This window comes from Tupaia chinensis, unplaced genomic scaffold, assembly GCF_000334495.1.
Source record: "Tupaia chinensis unplaced genomic scaffold, TupChi_1.0 Scaffold000237_1, whole genome shotgun sequence".
Lineage (NCBI taxonomy): Eukaryota > Metazoa > Chordata > Mammalia > Scandentia > Tupaiidae > Tupaia > Tupaia belangeri.
In genome coordinates, this window is record NW_006159715.1 from 3,774,370 (window position 1) to 3,786,820 (window position 12,451).

Consider the following 12,451-nt stretch of genomic DNA (forward strand, 5'->3'; position numbering starts at 1 on the left):
TTTTGCTATAGGGCGCGTGCGCTCACCAGACAGACAGAGAGACAGAAAGCGAGAAATCACCCCCCAGGGGGGATGGCCACGCCGCAATCCCTTCTCCTCCATTCTCCTCTCGGGATCTTGGGCACGCATGCACACATGCCTGGCATGAGTTTAAGCCACCAGGTCCAGGACTCGAACCACGGTCAACTATGTGGGAGTCCAATGACATAGCCATTATGCTAACTGCTGGTCCCTCTCCTAATCCTTATATGAGATAAGTCATATAAATTTGGTTCTCAAAAAAAAGGATGTGGTATGCATTTTAAGTAGGTCGAGGAAGTTATTTAGTAGCCCTCTGTTTTTCCTTTAGAATCTGAATAGCTCGACTTTGTAGAATAGTTATTGTGGATAAATGAAAAGATTTACTTAAACCACTGGATATTTTGCTTACTTTTCAGCGTTGTCATGTCTGCTTAAATAAAAAGCATTAGATGTCAAATAATAGTGTTCTGCATTTTCAAGATCTTCATGTTATATTCTTGGGTATATTTTTGGGGTTCATTGCTTTTCCATCTTATTTCAGAAGATCAAGATACATCTTTATAAAAAAGAGCATTTAGTATTAATATATAATAAATGTAGTGTTTGTTTTCCTGTTCTTAAAGTGTTATGCTACAAGAGATTATGTTTTAGATTTTAATATTGATATATGTGTGTGTGTATTTTTTAAAGTCAAGGCCTGGCAGACAACACAGTGATTGCTAAAGTAAATAAAGTTGTTTGGGACCTAGACCGTCCTCTGGAGGAAGATTGTACCTTGGAGCTTCTCAAGTTTGAGGATGAGGAAGCTCAAGCAGTAAGTCTTTTCTCAGTATTCATTGAATTTTAGGATGAAGGTTTATATTTACAGTCTTTTCTAGCTCTCTAGTGTAGCTACTGGGCGATTGACATTTGTCAGTGGTCTCATTCTGATACTTGAAATCTCCATGTTGTTCTTCATTCAGGAAACATAAAATGGTTTGCCTTAGAAAATTAAGAGGCGAAGTTGAGTGAATTTATTTTCTCTAATAGACTCAGTGTTCTGTAGAGAACAGGATATGTGTTCTGGGAACTTTACTAAAGATTGATTAAAGAAGTAAAACTTGTTTTCTACACTGTCCACACTTTAGCAAGATGCATACTTGTAGCAAATAAATTTGAACATTTTAAAAAAGCATTGCTCTTATTCATTTCCATATCATATCTTAAAGTGCAGATTGGCTGGATAGGACTATATAAAAGTAAACCTAGATTTGATGGGAAGGTGCTTTCCTTATTTCTCATGAGAATTTTTAAGTATTATTTCAGAACCTTAATTATAGATCTGGAAACATTGCACCAAGTATGGCCATGGACTTGTGTTCATATGTCTGTCCTTGTATCCTCTCACTGTGGTGTGGCATCTAGTTGTACCACCCTCAGTTGTTTTGGGGCCATTAAGTTAAAAACAGATGTAATTCTTAAGTGATATTCTATAGCCCACTAAAGGCCAGATCCAAGTATCTCAGGCATGTGGCTGCGGGCACAGTGACTGAAAATAACATAGGCCAGTTACAGTGTCAGTCACATCATGAGTGTCTTTGTTTTTGTTTTTTTTTTTTATAAACAACAGACATTTATTTCTCACAGTTTTGGATTCTGGGCAAGTCCAATGTCAAGGCACCTTCTTGCTGCGTCATCATATGGTGGGGCAAAGGTCTCTCTGAAGTCTTTTATAAGGGCACCTGTCACATTCCTGAGAGCTCTGCTTTTTTTTTTTTTTTTTGAGAGATTTTTCACTGTAGGGCGCGTGCGCTCGCCAGACAGACAGACAGAGACAGAGAGAGAGAAAGCGAGAAATCACCCCCCAGGGGGGATGGTCACGCCGCAATCCCTTCTCCTCCATTGTCCTCTCGGGATCTTGGGCACGCATGCACACGCGCCCGGCATGAGTTTTAAGCCACCGGGTCCGGGACACGAACCGCGGTCGACTACGTGGGAGTTCAGCGACATAGCCATCACGCTAACTGCTGGTTCCCGAGTGTCTTTGTTTTCAGAGAATGGAATCCATCCCGTTTAGTAAACGATGCTAAGTTGAATTTAATTAGTTTGAAAGCAGCTAAATCCATTGATTTCTAAGCTATAAATACAGTTGGGTAATAAGTAGTTTTTTAAATTACTTCAGCTGTGGATAGAATTACATTCTAATTTACGTGTTTATAAATTTAGATTTTAACAAACTGGTTTTATTTATAATTAGTTTTATCTGTCTCTTTCAAATGACCATATTGACACACAGCTTGTTGGCAACACTCCCACTACCCCGACTTTCTTTACGATTTCAGGTCTACTGGCACTCCAGTGCTCACATAATGGGTGAAGCTATGGAGAGAGTCTATGGTGGATGTTTATGTTATGGCCCACCAATAGAAAATGGATTCTACTATGACATGTTTCTTGAAGAAGGGTAAGTTATGTGACTGGGTTAAAAAAAGGGAAATTCTGAAAAAACTAATGAAAAATTTGAAAAATCTTATGAAAAATTTGAAAACTTAGAACAGTGGGTCCATAAGTTACCTTGAAAGCTGTCTCATCAAAGGAAGAGTATTATAAAGTCCTTTATTTCATAGTTATCAAATATTCTCATTATCAAAACTTGAAGTGTTGCAATTTAAAGTAATAGAGGCCTTAATAAACCTGTGTTCTAGATCAGTGGGGGTGGAACACAAAGGTACATTGAGTAATAAAACTGGTCCTCCTCTCTCCTTTAAACCTGGTCGTAGTACTGTGGGAAAGGTCTCCATGATGACTAAGAAGAAGCCACTGACAATATAAAAATAACTTATGAAAATATGTAGTTTAAAATTTTAATATGTAGTGCAAGGGTCTAATTTTTAGTATCAAAACCCTTAAAGTTTGACAAATTTCTGTGAGCCATATTGTAATTAGAATGGAATGGAGAGATACCTTTTTTCTTCCTTAGGGGTGTGTCCAGCAATGATTTCTCTTCTTTGGAGGCTTTATGTAAGAAAATCATTAAAGAAAAACAAGCTTTTGAAAGATTGGAAGTGAAGAAAGAAACTTTACTGGAAATGTTCAAGGTGAATTGAACTTTAATGAATGCTGTCCACTTTTACGTCATTCATTAATGTTACTTGAAGTTGTGCCGCTGGGGTTAGTATGTGGTAAATTGAAGCTTATTTTGGTCTTTAGAAAAATTTAGCAATATCCCCAAAATATGAAATATTGACATATTTATAGTCATACCGTACTGCAAGTGTTGAGTTATGTTGTAGCTAACATTTAGAGGTAAGAATTAAAGGAAGGTTTCTAAAAACCATGTTTTCTATTTTCAGTACAACAAGTTCAAATGCCGGATTTTGAATGAGAAAGTGAATACTCCAACCACCACAGTCTATAGGTGAGAATATCACTTGATATTAAATGTGTCCAATATGTGTGCCATTTTATTTTTGTTAACATTTTTTTCATTTTATCTTCAGATGTGGCCCCTTGATAGATCTCTGTCGGGGTCCTCATGTCAGACACACCGGCAAAATTAAGACTTTAAAAATACACAAAGTAAGCCATGTAATTTTAAAGACTCTATATGTATTTGTTTAATATAGCTTCTGTGTTTAAACTGTCTTTGAATTTTCTTGTCTACTATTACCATGCAAAGATTTTTTTTCTCATATAACATCATCTACTACATGGGTCATATGTCATAAGTCCTTTTAACTCAGATTCTCTTAGGTGTGACTGACTCACCATTCATCACTCGAGCTTGAGCAAATACAGAAAGCAGAGCTGCAGGGGATTCGCAGAATCATGCAGTTATCAGATATCCTGGTTCTAAAAGCTTTGAGACTCACTGTAGGCATATGGTCTTTTGTTCTTTGTAGGTCTAAATTAATAATTATGTAAGTTATTTTTTGTTTTAAAATTTGCTAGCGGGTACATATGTTCACCAGAGAGAAAGCCCCCTGCCCTCCACAGGGGAAGTGACAAAGCGCACACCCACCCATAGGGGGATGGTCATGCCATAATCCCTTCTCCTCTTCCCTCAGGATTTTGGATGTGCACACACACACCTGGCATGTTTTTCAAGCCTCCAAGTCCAGGACTTGAACTGTGCATATGGTTATTGTGGGATCCAGCCACCTTAATTGTCATGCCACTGGCTGGCCCCTAAGTTGCTCTTTTTAACAAATCTAATCCTGCCGGTTTTTTAGTAGTTCATGAACATTTATGGTGTCGATCAGAATGCACTTTATTTTAATTTTTAAATTTTGTCAGAGTGCATGTGTGCTCTCCAGAGAGACGACGAGAGGGAAAGGGAGAAAGCATCTGCATGGGGAATGGTCACTTCCCTGATTCTTCTCCATTCGGAATTTTGGGCACAAACTCACGTGCCTGGCCTATTTCTCAAGTTGCTAGGTCCAGGACTCGAACTATGGGGTTGGCCATGTGGGATCCATCTACTTTAACAACCAGGACACCAAGCTGAGCCTAGAATACGCTTTAAATTATGAGTATGATTGCATTATTTGAAGTTTTTGTTGCTGTTGGTTCATTTTCATTTTTCCTTAGTCATTTTGTGAGAGATACTCATACAGTCAGAGTAATGTTTGAGGAATTATGGTTAAAATGAATATAGAGGGATGGGCATTTTTTAGAGGAAAAAATAGCCAACTTTGTGCTGCCTAACTATTCTAGCTAGGCCTCAGAATAATTGGGAGACATTTGCTAAGGGTGCTTTTAATGCTATTTTTCTTATTAAAAGGACTAATATGAATTTGACTCATGAGGTGACTCTGAGAAATAACAAATAATCTTTGTTTCCAGAACTCTTCTACCTACTGGGAAGGCAAAGCAGACATGGAGACTCTGCAGAGAATTTATGGCATCTCATTCCCAGATCCTAAAATGTTGAAAGAATGGGAGCAGTTCCAAGAAGAAGCCAAGAACCGAGATCATAGGAAAATTGGGAGGGTATGTTCTAGAACAGTGGTGTGTTTAGACTGCATTTTCTTCTGTTTCTTTTGACATTTGAAATGTAGCTATTATCAAGTACCAGGAACTCGGATGTGAAGAGGTGCTGTTTCCCAGTAGCACTGGGACTGTCCTTTGCAAATGGTCGATGCTTACTCACCCACCTTGTCTTTCTGCATCATGCTCAGTACTACTCAAAAATACACGTTTAACTTCTGCTTCCACTGAGAACAAATGTAAATAACCGAGACAGTTTTCTGTTGGAGAAGTATAGCAGCATTTCATTGAGCTGGAAGACCTAGACTTTGGAAACAGTCTAGTCTCACTGGTTCATTTTAAAGATGTGAAATCTGAGTCCCTCCCAGAACAATTCCACTTGTCCAGGATGATTCGTCAACTCACCAGGAGATTATACTGCTACCTGCTATTTCTCTACCCGTAAATGTCCACTAAACTGGAAGCTAGTTTTCATAAAAGTATTCCTCTACAGATAGGATGTACTGTGTAGCTCTTAGGTTATGAAGCTTGGGTAGGAGGCAGCATCCACTGCCATATACCCCTGTCTACCTGACGAATTCCAGCAGTAAGAAACTTGGTGTGGATTGGTTTCCTGAAGGCTTGCGGTGTTTAGTGAGCAGGTTAGAGCAAGTAGATAGGTGATGTGTTTCACCATAACCCAGAGTCAGCCAGTTTCATCTGTATCATCTATTTCATTATTGGTATCTTTTTCCCATAGTCTCTTTTTTCTGCCTTTACTATTGAAAAAAAGAAAGAAAATGAAAAACATTCAGATCTTGGAACTTTGAGGAATTAAAATCCCTAAGAGCTGTCACTGTGTATGGTAAAAGAGGACTGAGATACCTTTGCTCCATGTTGGGTAAACTTGACTGGATTGAGGAGTATAGCAGTAGGGAATACACAGTGCTAATTTATAATTTAACTATAAATTATATTGTACACCAGGGCTGGCATGGCAGTTGAGGTGCTGGACTCCCACATAGCTGACCATGGTTCAAGTCTAGGACCTGGTGGCTTGCTCTCTTACTTTCTCTCTTTCTCTCCTCCTCCCCCCTCCCTCTCTCTCTCTCCTTCTCTCATCAAATTAAAAAATAACAAATAAAATTAAATAAATTAAAAAAAAAAAAAGAAAATACATAGACTTTAAAAGAAATGGCACACCAAAAGCATTGACCTTTCTTTGATTCAAGATTGTCATTAAGTGACATACAGGACATCATGACCATATTCTGAACTCAGGAGCACCGATGTTTTTGTTTATGTTCTGTGAATATCTTAACATTCTTTTGCTTCTCTTTACCCAGGACCAAGAACTGTATTTCTTCCATGAACTCAGCCCTGGAAGTTGCTTCTTCCTGCCAAAGGGAGCCTACATTTATAATACTCTCATTGAATTCATCAGAGTAAGCCATTTTTATTTCTTCTTCTGAAGCTTTAGGGTATAAGATGACTTACTAAGTAAGGTCTGAAAGGAAAGAGCATTTGTATTTGAGAATAAATCTATTAAATGGAAATGAAAGTGGAAGTCTGAGTTCTTAGATGATTTAGAAGTCTTTTTTCCTAATATGTGATTTTATCCATATACATGGGCACATACACATGGTGAAGCTGGTGAGTCTGAAGGTGGGATCTGTGTAGCCTTTCACACAGCAACTCTGTGCCCTGTGACCACTCATTTGTATTTTTCTTTAAAAAATAATTTAGTCTTTATATTGCTTTTTCTCTATTTAAATTTTGCATTGTATCAAGGATAAGTTTATAGAGTTTAGTATGACCACTGGCCAGACAAATTTAACAAATATTTACATTGGGCTATATTTGCTTCTGATTGTTTTTAAGATATAAAAATATACACATACAGTTTAAAAAAAAAACAAAACTCCCTTTTATACCTCTTTCTGATCCATTTTCTTCCTGTCTTAGAAGGCACTACCCGTTTGAAGTTGGTATAGGTCTTTTTTTCTATGTTAATTTACAACTGTATCTGTATCTACCCTTAAATTATTCATGTGTTTGTGTGTTTCAAATTTATGAAATCTCATTGTGTATCGGTGTGCAAAGTGATTTTTTTTTAAATTCATACCTATGCAGTTTATTTATTTTCACTCACTACAGATTCCTTTATATAATTACCACAGTATGTTCATTCCTGTACTTAGGGACACTTAGATAATTTATGCTTTTCTCATATTACTAACTGCTGCACAGCATCCTTTCCATGAGCCTTCGTACATATACCAACAAGTGGAATTTCTGGGTCATGGTGTATGTGCATCTTCAACTTTACTACTTCTTTAAATGTGTACTCACATCAAAAGTGTGAGCATTCATTTGCCTACATGTGTCTTTTGTTTGCTTTCTAACAGAGTGAGTATAGAAAAAGAGGATTCCAGGAGGTGGTCACCCCGAATATCTACAACAGCCGCCTCTGGATGACCTCGGGCCACTGGCAGCACTACAGTGAGAACATGTTCTCCTTTGAGGTGGAGAAGGAGCTGTTTGCTCTTAAACCCATGAACTGCCCAGGACATTGGTACTCACCAGCTTTGAGTTTCTATTACGATTTTCTTGTGCTACAGTTAGTCCTTCACTGTCTTCCCCACCATGAAAAGAGTTGTTGTTAAAAACAAATTATGTAGTCAAAGAGTACTTAAATGCCTCGTTAGTGTGATATTATAATTCTTCCATTACTGATTAGGCCCCCGGGTCTGTAGACACCCAAGAGTGGCAATAGGGTTAGAGCAGTGAATAAGACAGAATATAAATCGGAAATTCAGCGAGAGGTGTCGCAAATTTTCTAGATTTTTAAATGTGTTTTGTTAAAAATCTACTGTTAATGAATTAAGATTCTTGGAACCTCTTCCTTGCCACAAGGTTGCTCCACTTTCTGTCCTTAGAAATTGGGCAAAGAACAACTTGGGGAAGATGTAGCAAAGCTCTGGGTGTAGGCGGCTCAGTGTCCACAGCTCCTAGTAACTAGGCCTATGGGTCTGGGTGAATGAGAGGTGAATTTCCATGAAAAAATTGGGTTATAGGAGGGAACTGAGCTCGCTCTTAGTTTCCACAGTTTTTCAGTTTCTGAAGAAGCACCTTGGGAACTGACCATAGAACAAAGCTAACTTTAGTTTCTGGTGTTAGGATATATGTAACTAAGTAATTTTTTAAAAAAATATGGACTTTAAAGGCAGTCTTCAAGTTAATGGAAATATTGGGACCAACAGATGGTTATGTGGCTGGAAATCAAAATGGTTATGTCATTGAGCTCCCCTGTAGCTGACCATGGTTTCAGTCCTGGACCTGGTGGCAACTCACGCTGATCACATGTGTGTGCATGCCCCAAATCCTGAAAGGATAATTGAGGAAAAGGAATTGCGCCATGACCACCTCCCCTGGGGAAATGATTTCTCATTTTTTGTCTGTCTCTGGTGAGCACATGTGCCCTATAGCAATAATTTCTCCAAAAATAGTTAATGCAAATATTGAGCACAAAGACTTGAGTACAGGCTTATGTTAATACTTTAAAAAATACATTATTATTATTTACAGATTTTTGCTATAGGGTGAGTGTGCTCACTGGAGAGACAGAAAGAAATCAAGAAATCATCCCCTAGGGGGGATGACTACACCACAGTCCCTTCTCCATTCTCCTTTCAGGATTTTGGCACACGTGCACACGTGCCCAGCATGTTTTAAGCTGTCAGGTCCAAGACTCGCACTGCGTTCAGCTTTGTGAAAGCCCAGCGACATACCCATTACGCCATCTGCCGATCTCCATTTTTTATTTTTCTTAGCCTCAGTTGTATTACAGTTTATTTCCTGTTTATTTCATGCAAGTGTTTCCATTGTATAAAGCTCAGAATTCCGAATTCCAGAAATGTTGCTTGTATACATTTGACAAGTAGAATCAGTAGTTTTTAGGACAGGTTTTTTGTAATTAAATATAATAATAATGTAGTAGTTTTACTCCTATGAAATTAGATATCAGTGAATTTTACTTTTTGTTTTCAGCCTTATGTTTGATCATCGGCCCAGATCCTGGCGGGAGCTGCCTCTGCGCGTAGCCGATTTTGGGGTACTTCATAGGAATGAGCTGTCGGGGGCACTCACAGGTCTCACCCGGGTGCGCCGATTCCAGCAAGATGATGCTCACATATTCTGTGCCATGGAGCAGGTAGGAGACCCTGTGGCATAAAACACTGGGTAAGAAGTATCAAGGAAGTCAAGGAAAATAACCAACGTCTCCTTTTTATTTTTCCTTTTTTTATTTTTTTTTTTATTTAAAGATTGAGGATGAAATAAAAGGTTGCTTGGATTTTCTGCGTGCAGTATATAATGTATTCGGATTTTCTTTTAAACTGAACCTTTCTACTCGCCCAGAAAAATTCCTCGGAGACATTGAAGTGTGGAATCAAGCTGAGAAAGTAAGTGGTGTTTTTCAGTGTCCTTAAACATGGTTAGCGTGATAGTGGCTTATTTCTGCCGTAAGAAACCCAGACCTCTTTAAATGGTTAAGAGCAAAAGAAAATTGAAAAGAGTTCCTAGGTTTGGGTAGGCTGTTTTTTTCCTGGTATGTATTTGTGGTTTAGAAATGATTGAATGCTTTAATGCTTTTCCAGTTTACAAGTTTTTCACTTTAAAAGGGGTTTGTATGAGGGTACATTTAAGTGGACAATATTGTAAAGCAGAAATAACGACCCATGAGAGTAATTATTTAGTATTTTGAGTCCCAAATGAGGCTGGAAGAAGGGAAGTTGCTGTTAATAAAAATGTAAATCATTTTGCTTTATCCTTAGCAACTTGAAAACAGTCTGAATGAATTTGGTGAGAAGTGGGAATTAAACCCAGGAGATGGAGCTTTCTATGGCCCAAAGGTCAGTACTGAAATACATTTGGTGAGGTGGTTTTCACTTGTGAGGGAAGAAGAGAGTGCATAAATTAAATTGAAAAAAAGAAAAAAAAAAGTAAGGAGAAAACCAGCCCAGATCTAACCACTGAACTCAGCCTTAACATCCACAGCATTTTGATAATAACCCAATCCTTGCTTCCTAGATTGACATACAGATTAAAGATGCGATTGGTCGGTACCATCAGTGTGCTACGATCCAGCTGGATTTTCAGTTGCCCATCCGATTTAATCTTACTTTTGTAAGGTAAGTTTCTGATGTCTGCTCTGAACCATTTGTTAACACACACACACACACACACACACACACACACACAAATAGATATGGGAAAACACACATAATAAGGGAAAACAATTTGCTTTTCTTTGCAGCCATGATGGTGATGATAAGAAAAGGCCAGTAATCATTCATCGAGCCATCTTGGGGTCAGTGGAAAGGATGATTGCTATCCTCACTGAAAACTATGGGGGCAAATGGTAATTTTTGTCATTGTTTCCTTTTGTTTTTGTCTGATCATTGTAAATTGGCTAGAGGAAATGTCTACTTTCTAATTTAGTTATGAGGTGGAAAGGGAAAATGATTTCGATTCCAATGAATGATAGTCATTAACTAAAAATAATCATCTAAATAATCTGAAGAATAATCTAAATGCAAATTTTTTAGTGTTACAAATACCTGTTTTTAGTAATTTCTTTGAAAGTTATGTAATGCTTTCTAATTAGGAATTATGATTTAGTAAAGCATATTTGTTTTGATTGCCTTTCAGTTAACTTTGTTTTGGGGTTTATATGGCTTTGCAGTTTTTACCTGAGTAAAGAAGTAGTCTTTTTGCTTACCTCATTCAGCTTTGCTGATCATAATAACTAGATATTTTGACAGCTTTTAGAAGCCAAGCATTTATTTCCTTGGAAAAGTTAAACAGACACTAAATAGATCAATGTTTTGTGGTTCATTTATGTAAGGATATGTTTTTCTTGGAAAGATACAAACACGTGACTTGCATTTTATTTGTAAACAGTTTTATTTGGGCCAGCAATGCAGCTGAAAGCAGTGCAGGGTTATGAAGCATCCATTTGGAGAGCCTGCTGTATTAGTTTTATTGATTTAAACCCTTCGTAAGATGTTTCATCTTACACTTTACTGTCATTTCAGTTTGAATTTGGTTGGTTCAGACATTAAGAGGAGTTTATCATATTGGTCAGTGAAATGAGATATTCTTTTCTGTTGTGTCACAAAATCAAATCAAGTGGGAAACATTCTGAACAGGGCATCTAGGCAAGCAGGGGAGTCCTCAGCTAATTACTCTGCTAAACTCGCGGTAAGTGGAGAAAAGCCCACAGGGTAGAATTTAGTACCTGCTCCAGCCTTTTGGCTGATGTAAACAGAATGACTGAAAATAGAAGAAAGATGGAGATAAACATTGGTCTGATGTTTGCAGCTTCTAGAGGGTTTGACACTTGAAATGTTCCAAAGAGAGAATTACAGGTGGATTTTTATTTGTTTTTAGTAAGTAGTGAAAACTCATTTTTATTAAGTGCCATCACTAATTATCATCAGTTGCAGCTTGCTAAATTCTGCAAAAGGGATCTTGACTAAACAGAAGGCACTGTGTCCCTCGTGGAGAATAAATAATAAAATAATCCCAAACAATTAGTCATTATGTGCAGTTCTTCAGCGATTTGTTAACCCCTCTTATAGCTAGTACTTGATGTTTTGTTAAGTGACATATCAAAGTCCTTGTTGGTTTGCTTTGCATCTGTTTAGTAAGAGAAACTATAGTTACAAGTTTTAAAAGTAGCCTTTACGTGTGTCAGGAGAGGACTCTGAAGAATAGACTGTGAAATGTGCCCCTTTTTTTAAATATTTCTGTTTTCTTCTAAAGGCCCTTCTGGCTGTCTCCTCGCCAGGTAATGGTAATTCCAGTGGGACCAACGTGTGATGAATATGCCCAAAAGGTAATCCATAAGTATGACTTTTAAGTATTTATTAGTAAGCTTTTCAAATCTCATAAGCCATATATTCTTGGTAAATTCAGCTACTTACAATGTAGACAATTGTTGTAAACCCAAATAGATTATTTTACCTCTTAAATGTTTTTCTTGTAGTTCCAGGATCAGAAGATATTTGCATAAGGTTATTTACACATATATTTTAGTGCAAATCAGCAAATACTGAGTACCTTGCCATGGTATGCAAAATACAGCTTAAGTTGGTCTTTGACTCAAAGAAAATAATCTTGCTTCATTTCTTAGTTTGTTTCTTCCATGAGACAGGCCAGCAGGCATGCCCAACAGGGTCTTCACGCCATGATTCATCTCCAGTCTCAGCCAGCCTAGATCATGAGCCTGTATGTGTGTGCTCCCATTGTGTTCAAGGAGCTCCTCAGAACACAAAGCCTGTACCTTTCCCGTGTTGATTAAGCTTCATTACCATTGTACAGTCACTTGGCCCTATGTTTCATTTTTAATGTGAATTTCTTCATTCATTTGAAACTTTTTATTTTTTTATATATCCCATAGTATATAGCGGAGCAGTTA

General features: G+C 37.7%; 1 protein-coding gene across 1 annotated transcript in view; it reads left to right on the forward strand.

Annotated features, from left to right (window-relative positions):
* The window catches only part of TARS1 (threonyl-tRNA synthetase 1), a 24,347-nt gene that overhangs the window by 8,332 nt on the left and 3,564 nt on the right, over positions 1–12,451 (forward strand). The window contains exons 4-17 of the mRNA XM_006148503.3: positions 712–835; positions 2,343–2,464; positions 2,981–3,098; positions 3,354–3,418; positions 3,501–3,579; positions 4,846–4,992; positions 6,315–6,413; positions 7,377–7,543; positions 9,019–9,181; positions 9,294–9,431; positions 9,804–9,881; positions 10,060–10,160; positions 10,286–10,390; positions 11,797–11,869. Of these exons, the coding sequence (XP_006148565.1) occupies positions 712–835; positions 2,343–2,464; positions 2,981–3,098; positions 3,354–3,418; positions 3,501–3,579; positions 4,846–4,992; positions 6,315–6,413; positions 7,377–7,543; positions 9,019–9,181; positions 9,294–9,431; positions 9,804–9,881; positions 10,060–10,160; positions 10,286–10,390; positions 11,797–11,869 (1,579 nt within the window). The remainder of the gene's footprint in view (positions 1–711; positions 836–2,342; positions 2,465–2,980; positions 3,099–3,353; positions 3,419–3,500; positions 3,580–4,845; positions 4,993–6,314; positions 6,414–7,376; positions 7,544–9,018; positions 9,182–9,293; positions 9,432–9,803; positions 9,882–10,059; positions 10,161–10,285; positions 10,391–11,796; positions 11,870–12,451) is intronic.